The sequence below is a fragment of the Lampetra planeri genome, chromosome 12 (genome assembly GCF_965212315.1).
Source record: "Lampetra planeri chromosome 12, kcLamPlan1.2.h2, whole genome shotgun sequence".
In the NCBI taxonomy this organism is placed as follows: domain Eukaryota; kingdom Metazoa; phylum Chordata; class Hyperoartia; order Petromyzontiformes; family Petromyzontidae; genus Lampetra; species Lampetra planeri.
The window spans coordinates 7,927,788-7,945,540 of NC_136118.1; the positions used below are offsets into that span (position 1 = coordinate 7,927,788).

A 17,753-nucleotide genomic window follows, 5' to 3' on the forward strand; every position below is an offset into this window, starting at 1 on the left:
CCCCCCCCCCCGCCCGGCGCGTTTGTCTATTCATTAAATGCCATCGAGATATACATTATAATATGTACAGTATTTTTTTTCAATTATATTATATGAGGCGTACAGAAGAGAACGCACGCGCTTGCGTCAAAAAAGAAAATATGTAAAACAAAAACGAAATTATAAACACAGAACGCACCAGTTTTTTCATGACATAAATTATAGCAATACATTCATGTGTATGACGGGTTCTGCATGGGATGCAGCTATATTATGCATCTGATATTATACCTGAGCTCGCAACTTGGACACAAACGGCAAAAAATATACATACATAGGCTACTTAACGCAAGTCTCTGTAAACAATGCATGGACATCCGAAGGAGTGCGCGCACTTTTATTAGTAATCAAATTTTTGTTTTTTTGTTCGACAATTTTAATTACACACCATACACAAACCACAGCAAAACGAAAAGTATGCTTTTATCTCAAACCTCAGCCAATTACCGATTCATATTTTATCGTGTTTTTTTCGACTTGGATCAGCATCCTACCCCGACACGGTCCCTCCCGCCCCTCCCCTTCCTCGCCCCACCCCAAACGAACACCCACACACCACACCCCTAAGCGAGACAACACCAATATACAACATCGATTAATGTTTCCGATTATTGGCTATAACAATGTACGGGATACAACATTAAACTGTCCGCCAAATAAAAACGAGCCTTGGGTGCGTGCGTGCGTGCGTGCGTTGCGCTCCGGGCCCATCGTTCGACGGCCAGCCTCACGCAGCCCGCGCTCGCAACTTTGCGAGTGCCGTCCCTTCCTTGTAAGGGGCGAGACAGGGAAGTCAGTCGTTCGGGACGGGAGACACACGGGTCGAGAAGTGTACAACGGTAACGCCCGGTTAGGAATGCCCCTTCTTGTGATTGACGTTCGCGTCGCTCTTGCCGTTGCGCGAGTACGGCTCGAAAGCCGACGTCCCGTGGAGGGGCCGCACAGCCAACTCGAGCGGAAGGCCCACGTGGATGGGCAGCGACGGCATGGACAGAGGGAACACGGGCCCTCCGGGAAGGCCGGGGCAACCCGGGGCGGTGAGGAAGGCCGGCGGGCCTGGCCGTGGGCCGTGTCCAGTCCCGTGCGCAGATGGGGGTCCCGTGGGCTGCAGGAGACGGCCCTGCTCTAAGAGACGCAGCACGCTGCACGTGGCAGCGGACTCTGAGCTGGGAGAGCGGCCCTCGGCGCTGTCCTTGGTCTGGTCTTTCTTGTGCTTCGTGCGCCGATTCTGGAACCACACTTTCACCTGAGGCGTGCCAGGGAGGAGAGGAGATGGAAAGAGGGAGATGCAGAGAGATGAGTGGGAGATTGTGGGAGGAATAGGGAGAAAGCGCGCGTGATTGTTGGAGTCCTGAAACGGGGGTTTCGTGAGCGATAGGACGGTGCGGTTGAGTTGATGCAATCGTTGATAAAGTGGTGCCATTGCATTGCATCATCGTCGTCAGTCATAATCAATCTACTGCTAGATGAAAACCACGATTCACCGTTCCATGATGCAAACAATCCTCCGAGCAGATGAGTGAATCGCTCCATCTCCTCGGACGACGTGCTCTCGGACACGTCACTGTTCTTCACTATGGACCATAATCCGTTTGCACAACGTGTCCTGCCCAAAAGTCCTCTCGTGTTTCTTAACGTGAAAATGTTCTCTAGGCAATTTGTTCCACTCTCTGTCTCTCAATGTAATTGATCATCACGAGACTACGATCGATCCACTGAAATATAAAACCAGTGTCTATTGATTGTCACTCATTGAAGACTAATTTCTTTAGAAATGTTTTTTTTTGTGTTTAGGCTTGGTGTCCTTCGCACGCACCTCCGATTAGCACGATTGTCTAGGTAGGGTGCGAAAGAAGTTCAACATACATGCGGCACTGTCTATTGGAGTATTTTAGCAACAATCTGCTGTAACAACCTTCCCCAAATGTAAGTTTGTTTTGGGTGGGCGTGACCTGACCTGGAGAGTGGGCAAACACGTTTAACGGTGAGTGCCAAGAGCTCGGCGGTCACCGCCTCACTGCCATCTGCGAATCGCAAAGCAATGGGAATTGAGCGAATAGCAGAGAGTGGGTGGGCGTGTGCGTGCTTGGATTAAGGCGGAGACAGGGAGAGTGGGGATTGCACGTCATTCATCGTTAATCTACCGATTGCGGTGAACATAAAACTTGCGTATTCTAATTGTAATGATTAACCCTCTAACCTGTCACGATGCACCGCGATCCATAACAAATGAACACATTACCACGATTCCATCGATTATTAACCCCTATAAATGTTACTGTCTCGGTCGCATGTTTTGCATTATCCCCGTTTTATTAGTACAGTTGCGTTTGCCCCATTATCAACAATGTATAATAGTCGATGGACTTTTACACAAGTTAATTATTTCACAACTCTGCGCTAACTAAACAAATGGGTTGAGCTGAAGGCTATTGCCCGAAACGTTATATTTTGTGCTAATCACGAGAGCGTTTATATTTGTTGTAATGTGTTTGTAGTAAACGTTAAGGCCCAACCTTTCAGCCGTCCGACCTAAACTTTCCCCTTGATAGAGACAACTTCAATGTTTGCACTCTCTAACCGCCTATTCTAATTAACCACATCCAAGTCTGGCATAAATTGATAACGTCCCGTTTGTATTATTATATCGATAAAAAAAATACGACCAATTATATTGAAGTTGAATTATCATAATTCTACTCAACATTATACAGCCGTACAGAAATTGTTACGAGCATCAATGTCCACTGGCGATGATGAATGCAGTATATACAGTATATCCCCCCATATGTCTACATGCGCCTAGATTGCAGGATGCATTTAAGTTCTGAGTCGATACTAATCCGGATCCTTACACCGCAAGCAAGCATCCTCGCATAACAGCTACAGAAAAACAGCTACAGAATAGAAGCAAGAACGATTCGCTCACTTGCACTATGAATACCGAAAGCAGAGTTCAATTCCCGGACACGGCTAATAACACGTGCGGCGAGGGAGATCTGAACCGGTTGAGGGCTCCCCCCCCCTGATTTCACCAACCCACGTCGACCAGCGTGGCGAAGTATGGTCAAACAACCAAACCCGACACGGGCAGGATTTTTTTTTTTTTACCCGGCAGTGGCTTGACCATGGCTGAGAGTGACTTCGTGTATGTTGAATGACATTCACGGGGCAGTTTGACGAACGCCACCGTCTCACATTGCACGGTGCACACATGCACGCTGTTCCGCGACATATGAGCGAGCGTTCGGCGGTGCAAGTCCCATCAAGTTACCCGCGGTGGAGTTGCTGCTCCGACCGGCTCACGCGTCACGGCGTGCATGGCACGGGGCTGCATTGGTCACGCGCAAAATTACCCCGTGGAGAATGCGCGCACGAGCAACGCGTACGGCGTAGAGCCGCGTGCGTTGAACACCGAGAACCCTGGACGCGAGACGTCGACTCGTGAGTTAAACGTTGCGTTATTTTGTGTTCGCGTTTGATGATTTAAACAAAAAATATATTAATGCGAGCTAACGGCGCGAGCTCGCACGTGACAGACAAAGATCCCCCGTGCAGGCCACACAGACTGTTCGGGTTAAAGTGATGTTATCCGGGACGGCGCGCGGCCGCATTTGTCTTCCCGGTGTTCGGTGTTTACACACCGCCCAAAAGGACTCGTTTAAGGATTGTTGAGTAGACTACGAAGAGGCCCAGGATCGGTTCGGATTTTAGCCGCTGATGTTGGCCGTGAATGGGAATGGAACTAAGATAGCCAGGTTCGTAGCGCAGCGCGCAAATCGCTACGCCACCGTTCCAACTTACATACGTACGCATACATACATATATAACTATGTAATGAACAGGTAAAAACTTTAAAAAGTTATCTAACAAATGTGTGACGTGCTGATGAGTGAAAAAAAGCACGAAACGAGAATTAAAATTGCATGTGACGCATCTGTCAGTTTTGACTTTGAAGGCTTGAGAGTATTTTGTCGAACATTTTATCACAGCGAATATCTTGTTTATGTTTGTGTGTATAGACATATACTCATATATTAAACCATCAAACATTCAACCAAGCGTTCATTGAACGTGTCGCTTGCCACATTCAATGTAAAGCCACTCATTAACGTAATGTTATTTAGTAGTTTATTGACGTAGAGTTAGTACGTTTAAATAATTTTAAAACGAATCAACACCCTTCTCCAATGTGACCTAATGATATATAATATCTCGCATGTTCTTAACATGCCAAATACTCTGACCCATGATGTAAGTCAGAGGCCCATATCCATTTAGACTGTACAGACTTCCCTCGCTTTATGCAGTAGTAGATGCGTTTCAAAAAAAGGCGCACAAAACGAAATCGCGTAGATTAACACAAAATATACACCGCACGAAACAGCTGCCTGCCGAGGAGCGCATACAGCCCCAAGTCCGACAGCATAGCCGCATATGAGTTAAAAAAAACGCATATAACGAATTTCGGGGGAAAAAAGGTTAGCCGCATATACGTGAAATCGCACAAACCGAACCGGCACGAAGCGAGGGAAACCTGCAGTATATACAGTATAGACAAACGCTCAAAATACGAAGCGCATATATTTACACATTTATATTGAATCGGGAGCGAGTATCTAAAAACTTCAAACGGCACGCTGACGTTCATTTATTAAAATCACCGTCAAATAGGACACAAACGCACGCGCGTGCTCGGCACGACAGGGTGCCGCCGAAACGTCGCCGCGTCGCGTATTTACGAATACCCACGTTGTGCATTGTGATTGGCACGTGAAACCAGTCTGGCGTTGCTTAAGTGAAAATCCCAGCGCGCTACACATGCTGACAACAGGATCAAGTCTGAGCCAGACAACACGAATCGTAAGCAAACAGCGGTCGAGACTAACGCCGGAGTGGCAGCCAAAGGGAGGGGACGCGCCCGAGGCTGCCGCGGAGATGGAGCAAATCAAATCAGCTCGCGTGCACGTGCCACGTGAATTGCCACGAACATCGCATGGCCGAGAGAGACGGCGACGACTTGGGACGGCCTTTCATCCAGCAGTGGATTGATTGATCGTGGTTAATGATGCTGATGATGATGATGGTAGTGGTGGTATGTCGGTGTATGCAATCGTGCCAAAACAAGATGAGGCTCGCAGAGAAAAATACCCCTCGAGTATGATACGTCATCTAATTAGTCCTGCAAAGATGTCAGTTGCTTTTATCGCTGATAAGCCCACGAGCTGGGTTCAAGCGTCTCGTTCCCCTACCCGTGCACATGCAGTCCCTCTGTACGTGTGCACATACAGTATACATTATATACGAAGATGCCCCGTATATCCGGAACAAGACCGTTGGGGCACGTGCTGTTAGCGAGCACCTATGAAGGCCGACGCGGTACACGAGGGGGTGGGGTGGCTAGCACCACGCCCGACCGCCTTTGTCTCCCTCGTGAGTCGACCGAGGGCGAGGCCCAGGACCGGTTCATATAATCGTCACTGGTGTTGGTCGTGAGCGGTAATCGATGTGCCTCCGCTCACCAAACATTCTATACAGTCTCCCGCCTACACGCGCGCGCGTACAATCTCTCTCGTGCATAAATGAGCAACGTGAGCTCTTTTGTTAAAGATAGTTTAGTCAAATATTATGTTTAGCGAATTGTCTAATTCACAGCCGGCAAGAAGACATCGATCCCCAACATCGTGATGGTTACGGGGGGGGGTTGCTTGACTATACTTCACCACGCTGGTCACTGCGTGCTGGTGAAGTGGGTGGATTGGGGGCGGGAACACAGGACCAGTTCGGAATGTTGTGATGTTTTTCGTGTTTGGGAATCAAATGTCCGTGGCCGAGTTCGCAGCAGCAGGGTGCGCTAACCACTGCGCCACCGCTCCTATGCAAGACGCATCGAAGGAAAATCTCAACATGGCTTCCCAATGCTTAGGGCACGATGATTGTACTGCGTCCATACACAACGCAAACACACAAAGACATAAACACGCACATAGGTGCATGTTTATAGATTTAAAAAAACATTATGCATAATTATACGTTACCATACTTAGTATAATTAAGGGATTGTGTTGGCAGTGGTGAACCAGCTTAGACACAACACATTCACCAGCGTTGTAATGTAACACTACTTTAGAATTATTACTCCTGTATAAGCTAACGTTTCGAGGAATTACCCATTTCAGCTACAAAAATACAAATTTCCCCCGTACATCCTACGCGGCCCATTGAGGCAAGTGCTGTTGACGAGCACCTATTGCAGACCGATCGGCACAAGTCAAGGGGTCGTGGTGACCAGCACCACGCCCGACCGCCTTTGTCTTCCCCGTGCTGCTGTTTACACACCCCCACAGAATATTCGTGTGAGTCAAATAAAGTGAAGGCGCCCAGGTAAGCTTCTGACATCAACAGTGATGTTCGCCCTGGTTGAGAACCACACCATACAACCGCGTCAACTACACACACACTAACCGCATGCCTGCATGCACACAATGGATGTGGTCCCCAGATTTTCGGAAACAATTCGAAAATATCCGAAAACCGGGACTGGATTGCAAGTTTCGGAATGATCCGAAAAGATTTCGTCAACTTCGTATACTTCGCGGTAACGAAACATGCTGTCACGTGACGTCCTTTAACCATGTGTGACGTCACGATCGATCACATTTAAATCTAAAGATCTTCACGTACAATTATAATTTTACTCGACTTAACTTCATATATGTAACATATGCAAAGCTTCATAATGAACATTATTACGATGATTCAATTCAGAGAATAAACAATGACGTTATCTTAAAGATTCATATATATTTTTTTTTATATCCGAAAAGAGGAATTGTCTAAATTAGGTGTAAAATCCGATAACCGAAAACATTTAATCAAAAACTCATTCCCAATGCGCACGTAACATTCATAGCAGTGAAAGCCCAGCGGTAAGCGCGGCTGCACTGTGAGCGAGTTCCATTCCCGGCCACGGCTAACATCAGTGGCCAGTGCCATCTCAGCCGGTCTGAGGCTTGCCCCCACTTCACCCCCACTGGCAACAAGGACGAGAGCCAACACCTCCCGTGACCCAGCACGGGGGAGGGCCTTCATCTAGAAGTGGATTGATAAAAGCCCGTGCATAAGCATAATCATCATCATCATTTATATTAATCGTTGTATATATGCGAGATGTATCTTCAACTAACTACTGTAAAGGCATTGCAGTTAGACGCACGTAACCACAACTCCCACACCTGCCGTCGCGTGATAAAGGCCGCTGAACGCGCTCTGCGACCACACATAGCGATGTTTAATTTACGGATAATGGGTCTGCGGCCCGCACCATCACGGAACGAGGCGCTCCAAACCCGCCTGAGAGCGCTTTGCTGCTCACGCTGCTTGGGACCACTCCGTGATTCTTCACTCGACGCTCCCTCCCCCACCCAAGCAACACGATGCAGGATCGCGAGACGACGGCCTACGTCACCGACGGCTGCTATGTATAATATTAATACGAATAACAATAATCAGCATCATCATATTTTATCAGCATTTGCTGCCCTCTGTCAACGCGCTTGCTGGGTTTGAAGGCCTCTCTCCAAACCGCCATTCATCTCATCACGAGCCTGCGATGTCAATGATGCACCGAGCACGTGCATGCGTGCTCGGTCGATGCATGATCGCGGTGATGATTTTATTGCATCGTATACAGCATCAGCGACACCACCGTGGCCGTGGCTGAGAGCTCCATGAATAATAATAATAATGATGAACAATGTACTTGTACGGTTCCTTTGTCAATCCACTGCTGGATTGAAGGCCTCCCCCCTCCCCTCCTCCTCATTGCAGCGTCTGTCACGGGCAGGGTCGTCTGGGCGTGCACAGGGCAACTTCACCAGGCTGGGCAGTGCGGGTTTGGGGAAGGGTATCCGTGGCTGGGAATCGAACTCAAGTCGCACGGTTTATAGCGCGAGTGCGCTGAACCGTTACACGACACCTCTGCACCCAAATAGCGGCGGTGTAATATGTAACGGCGATGCAATATGTAACGGCGATGCAATATGTAACGGTGATGCAATATGTAATTACAATACAAAGTGCAACGGCAATGCAATATGTAACGACAAAACAAAGTGTAACGATGATGCAATATGTAACGACAATACAATGTGTAACGGCGATACAACACAATACATACTGTAACGCGAATGGAATATGTAACGGCGATTCATTGCTACCAGCGTCAAGGCACCGTCATACCTCCATATAAGGCATCGTTTCACGACAGTCAGCACACAACGGGCTCTCGATTCAGAATGTGACCATCGTGATGATGCGTCGCGAAAATACACACCGCGAATCATCTGCACCGTCTCACGTGCGAGTGCAGGAGCGTACGCAGCGTGCAGCGTCAAGTGCAAGCTCGCTCGTTTGGCCTGCAAATGGTTGCGAGGAGCAGCTGAATGGGCAGCCTTACATACCACCATCGCATCGACGGTACAGTATGTTCGTAGCATCGTGGAGCAGCTTGAGGGATTGTTGCATCGCAAGATCGCGAAAGACGATCACGGCTTGGCGTGCGGTGGCCTTCATCCAGCAGTGGAGAGACCGTAGCTGATGCTGCTGCTGATGATCATGGTGATAATGTTGTGTGTCCTCATAGCACACGTTGTGTGCACACGTAGCAGGAATAACGGAATGCATGCTGCTTTACACAAAGACAAAGATCCCCCGTGTAGCCGTAACAGACTGTTGGAGCAAGCGCTGTTAGCGAGCACCTATGATGGCCGGGCACGGTACACGAGGGGCTGCGTAGCCAACACCACGCCCGACCGCCTTTGTCTCCCCACTGCTGAAGTTGAAATTAATCCCCAGAACGCATCGGGAGGGTCACAACCGCTTCAGCTACCACCTGCCACGAATGATAACCATGGCCGGGAATCGAACTTGGGTCGCCGGGCTCGTAGCGCCGCACCACGGCTCCAAACGCCACCGACTCCACGCCCCCACTCACGAAAAAAAACCGCAGGAAATATAGACAAACATGTTTACCCTTCTAACACACACACACACACGCACATACCGTCCACCCCCCTCTCGCAAAACACAACACCCTAAACACCCCCGTCATGACACAGGTTCAAACGCACAGAGACAAAGATCCCCTCCCCTATAGCCTTGACATACTGTTGGGGCAAGTGCTGTTAGCAAGCACCTAAGAAGACCGACACGACACACGAAGGTGGGTGGGTGGCCAGCACCACGCCCGGCCGCCTTTTGTCTCCCGAGTGGTGATTTTTACGCTCCGCACTAGGTACTCATTCGAGGCTGAGTCGACCTAGGGGAGGCCCATGATCGTTTGCGATAATCGCCCCTAGTATTGGTGTGGCCGTGAGCGGGAACGAACTCGGCTCACCGGGTTTGTCGCGCAGCGCGCTCACCCCTCTGCCTCAACACACACAGACACACACCCCGCTTAAAATACACACACACCCCAAAACACACACCCTTTAAACACGCGCGAACCTTCACACACACACATATACACCCGTCAGAGAACACACAGAGACACAAGAGAATGGACGGGCGCGTTGTGCAGGTCGCTGCTACTGCTTCACAAAACCCGTGGCCGTGCACATTCGGGTGTCGACCACTGTGCAGGTTTTCTAGGAATTCTTCTTCAAAATGAGGCTTTTAACGGGACTTCCGCTTGCATCATCCCACGCAATTTCTCGCGCATGCATAGTTAAACAAAAGACACAAAAGACAAAGATCCTCCCGATAGCAGGATGATGGGGCAAGTGCTATCGGCGAGCACCTAGAAAGGTCAGCAAAGCGCACAAGCGAGGCAGTGTGGCTGGAACCACGCCCGCCCGCCTTTGTCTCGCCAGTGACGATGTTGACACATCGCATCGGGTACTATTTTGAAGACTGATTCGACCTAGGCGTATGCCTTGGACCGGTTCAGATGAATGGCCACTGATGTGATAAGTCGTGGCTTATTAGGTTGCAAGGTTCACATTGTGTTAACCGTTGCAGCACATCTACAGCCTCCTCACTCGCCCCCCACCCCCCCGGATATGAAAGGCACATACACACGCGGACATACACACGCGGACATACACACGCGGACATGCACACGCGGACATACACACGCGGACATACACACGCGGATATACACAGGCACGCATGCCGCTTACGGTCTGGAAGGGGTTGGTAGCGAAGTGTCGTGCTCACAGAGTTCGATTCCCAGGCGCGTCTCAACATCAGTGGCGACTGATATCTGAACCAGGTGTCGCCCCCCCCCTCCCCTTCCCAAACGCACCCCCACCGCACGTTCTTCACCAACGTGGTGAAGTATGGTCAAACAACCCCGCATGACCGTCACGCGGTCATGGGGAGCGACAGGAGACCTCCATCCATCGAGGGCCAACAGTGGATGGACAAAGCGCTGCCGGCGTTATTATTACGACGTGTTGTAAGCTGGCTCTCTGCGTCGCTCGCTCGTGAGCTTGAGCCACTGTGGCTACTGGAGGTGACAAAGAAATCTGGGTGCCCTGCGCGTGAGTGGACACGGCGAGTAAGCGCATTGACTCGCCTCTCACTGCCGCTCGCTCGCTCGCGCGCGCGCGCGCTCAGAGTTAACGACCTGCGCTGCTCTGTCTGGTATGCAGGTGGCTTCATTGTTTCACGAAGCGAAACACCCAAACGCCGCATAACCCACCCACCCCCCACCACCCCCCACCCCACTCCTATCACCATCACAACCGTCATCCAGCTGCGGATATAGCAATAAAGAGCTGCAATTGAAAGGCGGCATTCGCGCGCTTGTGAGCGCGTTGAGCTCATGAGCCCAGCCGGACGGGATACGTGATTTCGCTAAGATCAGCAGTTAGTCATCTGAACGTCCGGTCATGGCATCCCGGTCATTTACCGGCGCCCGCACTGATCAGGATTGGTGGTGAAGTATGGTCAAACGAAAGATTGCACCGACGTGACGTGGGTGGGAGGCCTTCATCGAGAGGTGGATGGATAAAGGGAATGTGTTTAGTTCCATTCGACACAGGATCTCCTGGACGTCATGTAAATGCTATGCAGACTTTGCACGTGATTGAAATCCAAGTGCGTTGAGTGCATTCATTGCGCACGTTGTGATAATAATCGTAGTGATATTTGGCCTCTGTGTATCCAGCAAAACATCGCTGATTCAAGAAACGATGTTTCAGGAAGGTACCTGCCGCATTGGGATTGTTGGCCCCTTCCCGTGTTAGTGGAGCGTATGGCTTCATGTGCGAGGAAAGCAGAGTAGCTCAGATAAAAACAAAAATCCACCACGCATTTGTAAGCGTTAGTTGCAGAAATATATTATTATAGTAATTGTAACGATGGGGGTGGGGGGTAGGGGTGTGGAAGGGGGCCTGCGGTCACTCCATCAACATTCACTGACGAGCGTGGTCAAATATGGTCTAATAACAGCGCGGGGAAGTTCTCATCCAGCAGTGGATTGACAAGAGGAGGGTGTCGACAACGGGGCGAACAAAGCATCGGAGGGACTGTTGGCAGGAAAGGCCACGACAACGCCACACGCTGTTGAGCACAGTTCTCGCAGTACATTGGTAAACCACAGACACGGGCATTTATTGAGATCGAGGTGCCAATGAGACAATGCACCGTCAAGTCTTTTGTGCAAGCTGCAACAACAACAACAATCCACAAACGCTTTCTTTCCGCGCAAGGCATGAAAGCAAACAGCACCCAGCTGTCTTCTTGGTTCTTTCGGTAAAGTCACGTAGAAGGGAAGTCTTCTTCACCTGAAGACGGCTGCTTGCGTTGTAGCCGAAACGTCGTGAGAATTATTTCATTTTATTATGTTTTATTTTTATTATTTTATTACTTCCCTTCTACGTGACTTTACCGAAAGAACCAAGAAGATGAATCCCTGCAGTCACGAAAGCTTTAAATCGAAAAAGCACCCAGCTGGTTAATACGTTTTTTTTCCGTATATAATGGAATATAACTGACATGACCCCAGCCCTAATGTTAACCCTAACTCTAACCTCTAACCCTACATAATTAATGTGAATGGTCCGTGGCCTCTGACAGGGATTTTTTTGAAAGCCTAAGCGTTTGAAGTAAAAAGTTTGACATCCACGAAAAGAAGGTACGGAATGGATAGATATAAACAATATATATATAACAGGTACCCACCACGGTATGGCTGATATCTGACTCACTCTGGTAGTGATTGATATGAAAATAACAGATCAGTGAAACGATAATGTGCGTTTTATACTATCTCTGGCAGCAGAGTATAGGAACTCGACGTTTCGGCCGACTGGCTTTCTTCAAAAACATATTTAGACTTTTTACCCTTTTATCTGGCAACAAAACTGACACCTTTATACAAGGGATCATGTTTGCATTAACCACAACAGTTGCGGTCGGAATGCAAACAAAAATACAACTCTGACAATGTATGCACTGTCCTTGAAATTGATCGGTCCACACCCGAGACAGCTTTTCTTAGAGCCCAGTCTCACACTGCATACATTATCAGAGCTGTCTTTTTTGTTTGCATTTTGACCGCAAGTGTTGTGGTTAATGCAAACATGATCCCTAGTATAAAGGTGTCAGTTTTGTTGCCAGATAAAAGGGTTAAAACCTAATGCTATGTCTTGCTACTGGCAAAGGAGGTCTCATAATATAATATTGAGACTTACCAAAACTCTTTAACATTCTCTCTACATCTAAAACTCAATGTTTTCTGAAAAGGACCAGGAGGCCTAAACGTTGATATGTTTTGACAATTAGTATATTATATTATTATTTTATTATGTTTTATTTTTATTATTTTATTATTTCCCTTCTACGTGACTTTACCGAAAAAACCAAGAAGATAGTATATTGTTATTCATTAACCATGTATTTTATGCAGCAGTTTGAAAGTATTTCACAGATGCAGCAATATAATATAATTGATTGATACCTATAGCCTAAAAAGTTCAACACATTCGTCACTAACACTGCCGTACAATAAATAAAAACATATATATACACACAAGAAGTGACCTTTTGGGCAGTGACCATTTGTCATAGAAGACCCAAAGGCCCCATTTCATATTTGCTATGAAGAATGGCCATTGTACAAAATGTTGTCGGCGATATGTTTTGTTGAGACGGTGTAATTGACGAAGTTGTTGAGTTGTTCGTGTTGTTAATTGAGCTTGTGCACCCCTGCCAACGCTGCTGCAGCAGCATCAAACGATCTGTACAAAGAGACTCGAGAGCTAATAGACCACGTGTTGCGCGGGTGAATGTTGGTGTCGTGGACTTCAAAAGGAAAGCAGCTGTGATGATTTGTCTTTGTTACAAATGCGCCGATCTTCGCTCCGCCTCAACCAGACTCGAACCCCTGCCTCCCTGCCTACAACCCGCACACTGCTACCCTCCCCCCCCACGCTGCCGGCACGTGCTGGCTGGTGGTCGCTCCTTCTCCTCTGCGACCCCTACAGTCTGAATCTCCCTCCCAATTCCTGTTTGATTGAACTGGTGACTCCTTAGATCAGTGGTTCTCAACATTTGTTGGCTGAATTTCGATTTGAAGCTTTCGTGACTGCAGGGATTCGCCTTCTTGGTTCTTTCGGTAAATTCACGTAGAAGGGAAATAATAAAATAATAAAAATAAAACATAATAAAATAATATAATAAAGTAATAATATACTTTTATTATTTTCCTTCTACGTGACTTTACCAAAAGAACCAAGAAGATGTGTTGGCTGCTTTACCTCCTTGTTGAATTTTGTTTCAACCGAGTACCCCCCTTGCCTAACTCAACGTGGAATACATGTATGCATAGTGAACATCAACATTTTAACGAATTGTAACTGCAAGCGGATAAAAACTAATTCAACAAGACGCTCTGCATGTGTCATGTAATTTGTTCGTGCTCGCTGGTTACTTTTGGAAACCACATTGTTTACGATCAATGAGGCTAGAAAGGTATTTTATATTGTTCGAGGTTACCATATGGATTTAAGTGTTATCGAAGTTATTTATATTGGCAGATTCATACATTATTATTCACCAATGACTCTCATGTACGATACAATTCCATGCATTTATAAGTCATCTCACGTACCGCCTGGAACATTACCACGTATCCCGAGAGGTCTGCGTACCCCCGGTTGAGAACCACTGCCTGAGACGACACGTGTCTTCACTCGTGGACTAACTCACAGCCCATGCCGTATTTGACACTCAATCCACAGAACACTGCAGACTGTGTCGTCGTCCCCCGATCCGACTTTCATGTACATGTTGATGATCCATGTGATGGTGGCGATGATGGTAATGATATTTGGCGGTGGTGGTCATGGCGATGATGATGGTGATGATCATGATGTTGATTTTTCTGGATGATGATGATGATGACAATAATGCTGGGCGGTGGTGGCTATGCAAGTGGTCTATAATCCAGCACTGTGATGATGGACGCTTGTGTTGCGCCCGAAACGTCGTGATTTATTTTATTTTATACCCACGTGACTTTAGCGAAATAACCAAAGAGTATGGATTCCTGCAGTCACGAAAGCTTCAAATCAAAATTGATCACACTAATGTTGTGAAACTCCCTTTCCCGTGGGCGTCGAAAAAATGCCATACCCTGGCTCGCCAGGAGAATGCAGTGCAGCAAGTGGACTAATCACCAGCTGTTTCCATCGTTGCGGGGAGACGGGGGGGGGGGATAGAGCGTTGCCCCCTCGCGCGTGTGAGTTTCCTCCGAGTGCTCCGGCTTCCTCCCGCACGTATAAACACTCGTCATTAATTGGCAGACATCTTCGAATAAAACCCCAATGGAGGAACCCAATTGAAAAAAACAGTCATCAGGCTCAGTGTGGCTGGATAAATGAGTAATTACAGTAATAATGTTTGTGTTCGTGGAGCTTGTGATGGTGATTGTGGTTTTCATTATGGCGACGACCACAATAATGGCAACAATGGTGACGATTATGACATTACTATTATCCTCATACCAAAAGACAAAGATCCCCCGTATAGCCTTAACCAACTGTTGGGCAAGTGCTGTTAGCGAGCACCTATAAAGGCCAGAACGGTGGGTAGCCAGCACCACGCCCGGCCAACGTTGCATCCCTGGTGCAGACGTTAACACACCGCACCAGGTACAAATTTAAGGTTGAGTCGACCTAGTGGAGGAGGCCCAGGACCGGTTCAGATAATCGTCACTGTTGTTGGCCGTGAGCGGCAAATCGAACTGGGGTTTCCAGGTCCGTAGCGCGGCGCGCTCACCGATACACTACCGCTCCCCACGTACCACACACACACACGTGGTCCACAACCCCAGCCACATGCCGCAAAATTTTACGTTTCTCGGCGGCTGCCAAGAAGGGGAGGGAGCACGCACCTGAGTCTCGGACAGGTTGAGCTGGCGCGCGAGCTCCGTGCGCTCCCGGCCCACCAGGTACTGGCAGCGCTGGAACTCGCACTCGAGTCGGTAGAGCTGCTCGGCCGTGAACGATGTGCGGGTCCTCTTGGGCCGCTCCAGGTCCAACCCCTTGGGCAGCACGAGCTCGCGGATGGCGCCCTTGGCGTCTGCAGTGCCGCCCCCCGCGTGCGCCACGGCGAAAGCGGCGGCGGCGGCGGCGAGAGAAGAGCGCGCGTCAGGTGCGGCAGTGCGCTCTCGCGTGTGTGTGTAGGCGCGTGTGTGTGTAGGCGCGTGTGTGTGTGGGTGCGTGTGTGTGTGTAGGCGCGTGTGTGTGTGGGTGTGTGTGTAAGTGCGTGTGGGTGTGTGTGTGGGTGTGTGTGTAAGTGCGTGTGGGTGCCTGTGTGGGTGTGCGTGTGGGTGTGTGTGTAAGTGCGTGTGGGTGTGTGTGTAAGTGCGTGTGGGTGTGTGTGTAAGTGCGTGTGGGTGTGTGTGTAAGTGCGTGTGGGTGCCTGTGTGGGTGTGCGTGTGTGGGTTCGTGTGCGAGAAGCGGTAGTGGAGCAGTTCGCGCGCTGTGCTACGAATCCGCCGACACGAGTTTGATTCCCGCTAGCGGCCAACACAAGTGACGATTATCTGAACCGGTCCTGGTGTGGAAACTTCGCCACTAGGGAGACAAAGGGGGCCTGGCGTGGTGCTGGCCACCCACCTCCTCGTGTGCTGTTCCGGTCTTTATAGATGCTCGCTAACAGCACTTGCCCCAACAGTCTGGTAAAGGCTATATGGGGAATATTTGCCTTTGGGGCGTGTGTTTGTGGTGCCACTGGTGTTGGCCATGAGCGGGAATCGAACTCGGGTTGCCGCGTTTGTAGATAACCGGTACACTACCGCTCCCCATAATCTCAACCGGTCCTGGGCCTCCCCTAGGTCGACTCAGCATTAAACATCTCCACTGAGAAGACAAAGGCGGCGGGTGTGGTGTTGTCCACTCACTTTCTCACGTGTCATGCCAGTCTTAACAGGTGCACGTGCTGATAGCGAGTACCGATTTAGGCTAGACGGGGTACTTTTAGTATTTATGTGTGCCAGTGTGTGTGTGTGTGAAAGAATGTGAATGTTTGTATAAGCGCGTGTGTGTGTGTGTGAGAGAGTTGTGTGCAACCGAGGGAGTATACGTGTCTGTGTGTGGCAGAAAGGTGATGTGTGTGTATGTAAGGGAGTTGTGTGTTTGTGTGCCTCGGTGAGTGTGTACATGGGGGTGTGTATGAGGACGTGAATGTGTTAGGGTGTGTGTGTGCGTGTGTGGTGGTTAGTGCGGCCAACACCAGATTATCTGAAGCAGGCATGGACCTCCCCTACGTCGACTCAGCTCCAAATGAGTAATTGGTGTGCTGGGTAAACATTACCACTGGGGAGACAAAGGCCGCCGGGCGTGGTGCTGGCCACCCACCCCCTCGTGCACCGTCCAGGCCTTCATAGGTGCTCGCTAACAGCACTTGCACCCCAACAGTATGGTACAGGTCATACGGATAATACTTGCCTTCACGTGTAAGGGCTGGCAAAACAACCTCGGCCTCCTCGCTGGCTGCAGATCGGTAACGCTGTGGTGGCTGTGAGCATTGCTATTGGGTGAAAGGCCCTTCCTGGCGCTGTTAGCCTCTATGCAGTGGCCAACGGTGGCTCTGGGCCAGGGGCTGGTAACCCCTTCACCTTCAATCAGAAAGCCACGAATTAAATATCAAACTAAGCTTGTGTAGATGCCTTGGGAGGACAGGCGTCCATGACGTCTGGCTGATGAGTCTTATTCCTTAAATAACCTCCTGACACAGGTGCTAGCTAAAGTGACCCCTCGGGATAGAGTGATCATATTGGATGGCTTTAATGTCCAAGCAGGTCATAATTTAGCCACCTGGGCTGGAGTGATTGGAAGGCATGGGCAGATCAGCTCAATAATAGTAGGAAACTGCTCGTCTTCTGTACAGGCCATGGGCTTGTAATCATCAATATGCCGTCCCGTCATTGGCGCATCCACACACCATCATAGATGCACGCCTCGTCCAAGCAAGAACATCTGCTTGACTACGTAGTGATCGAACAACGAATGCAGGCCCTTGTCCTTGATACCAGAACCTCCCGTGGAGCTGGTCAGCCCAGTCATCATCGGCTTGTCATCTGTAAGATACACCTGCCATTCTTCTACTGTGGTGGTGGGTGTCCTCCTGGGACCCCATTCAATCCCACAGCGGCCTGGTCTCAATTAGCTGATGAAAGTTGCAAGTGAGTATTCAGCTGG

The 17,753-nt window shown here is 49.2% G+C and overlaps 1 protein-coding gene across 1 annotated transcript in view; it reads right to left on the reverse strand.

The window, feature by feature from the left end:
• Positions 1–889: 889 nt before the first annotated feature.
• Positions 890–17,753, reverse strand: part of LOC144721827 (ventral anterior homeobox 1b-like) — a 40,941-nt gene continuing 24,077 nt past the window's right edge. Inside the window, exons 2-3 of the mRNA XM_078599749.1 lie at positions 15,443–15,630; positions 890–1,285 (exon numbers count right to left, since the gene is read on the reverse strand). Coding sequence (XP_078455875.1) covers positions 890–1,285; positions 15,443–15,630 — 584 coding nt within the window. The remainder of the gene's footprint in view (positions 1,286–15,442; positions 15,631–17,753) is intronic.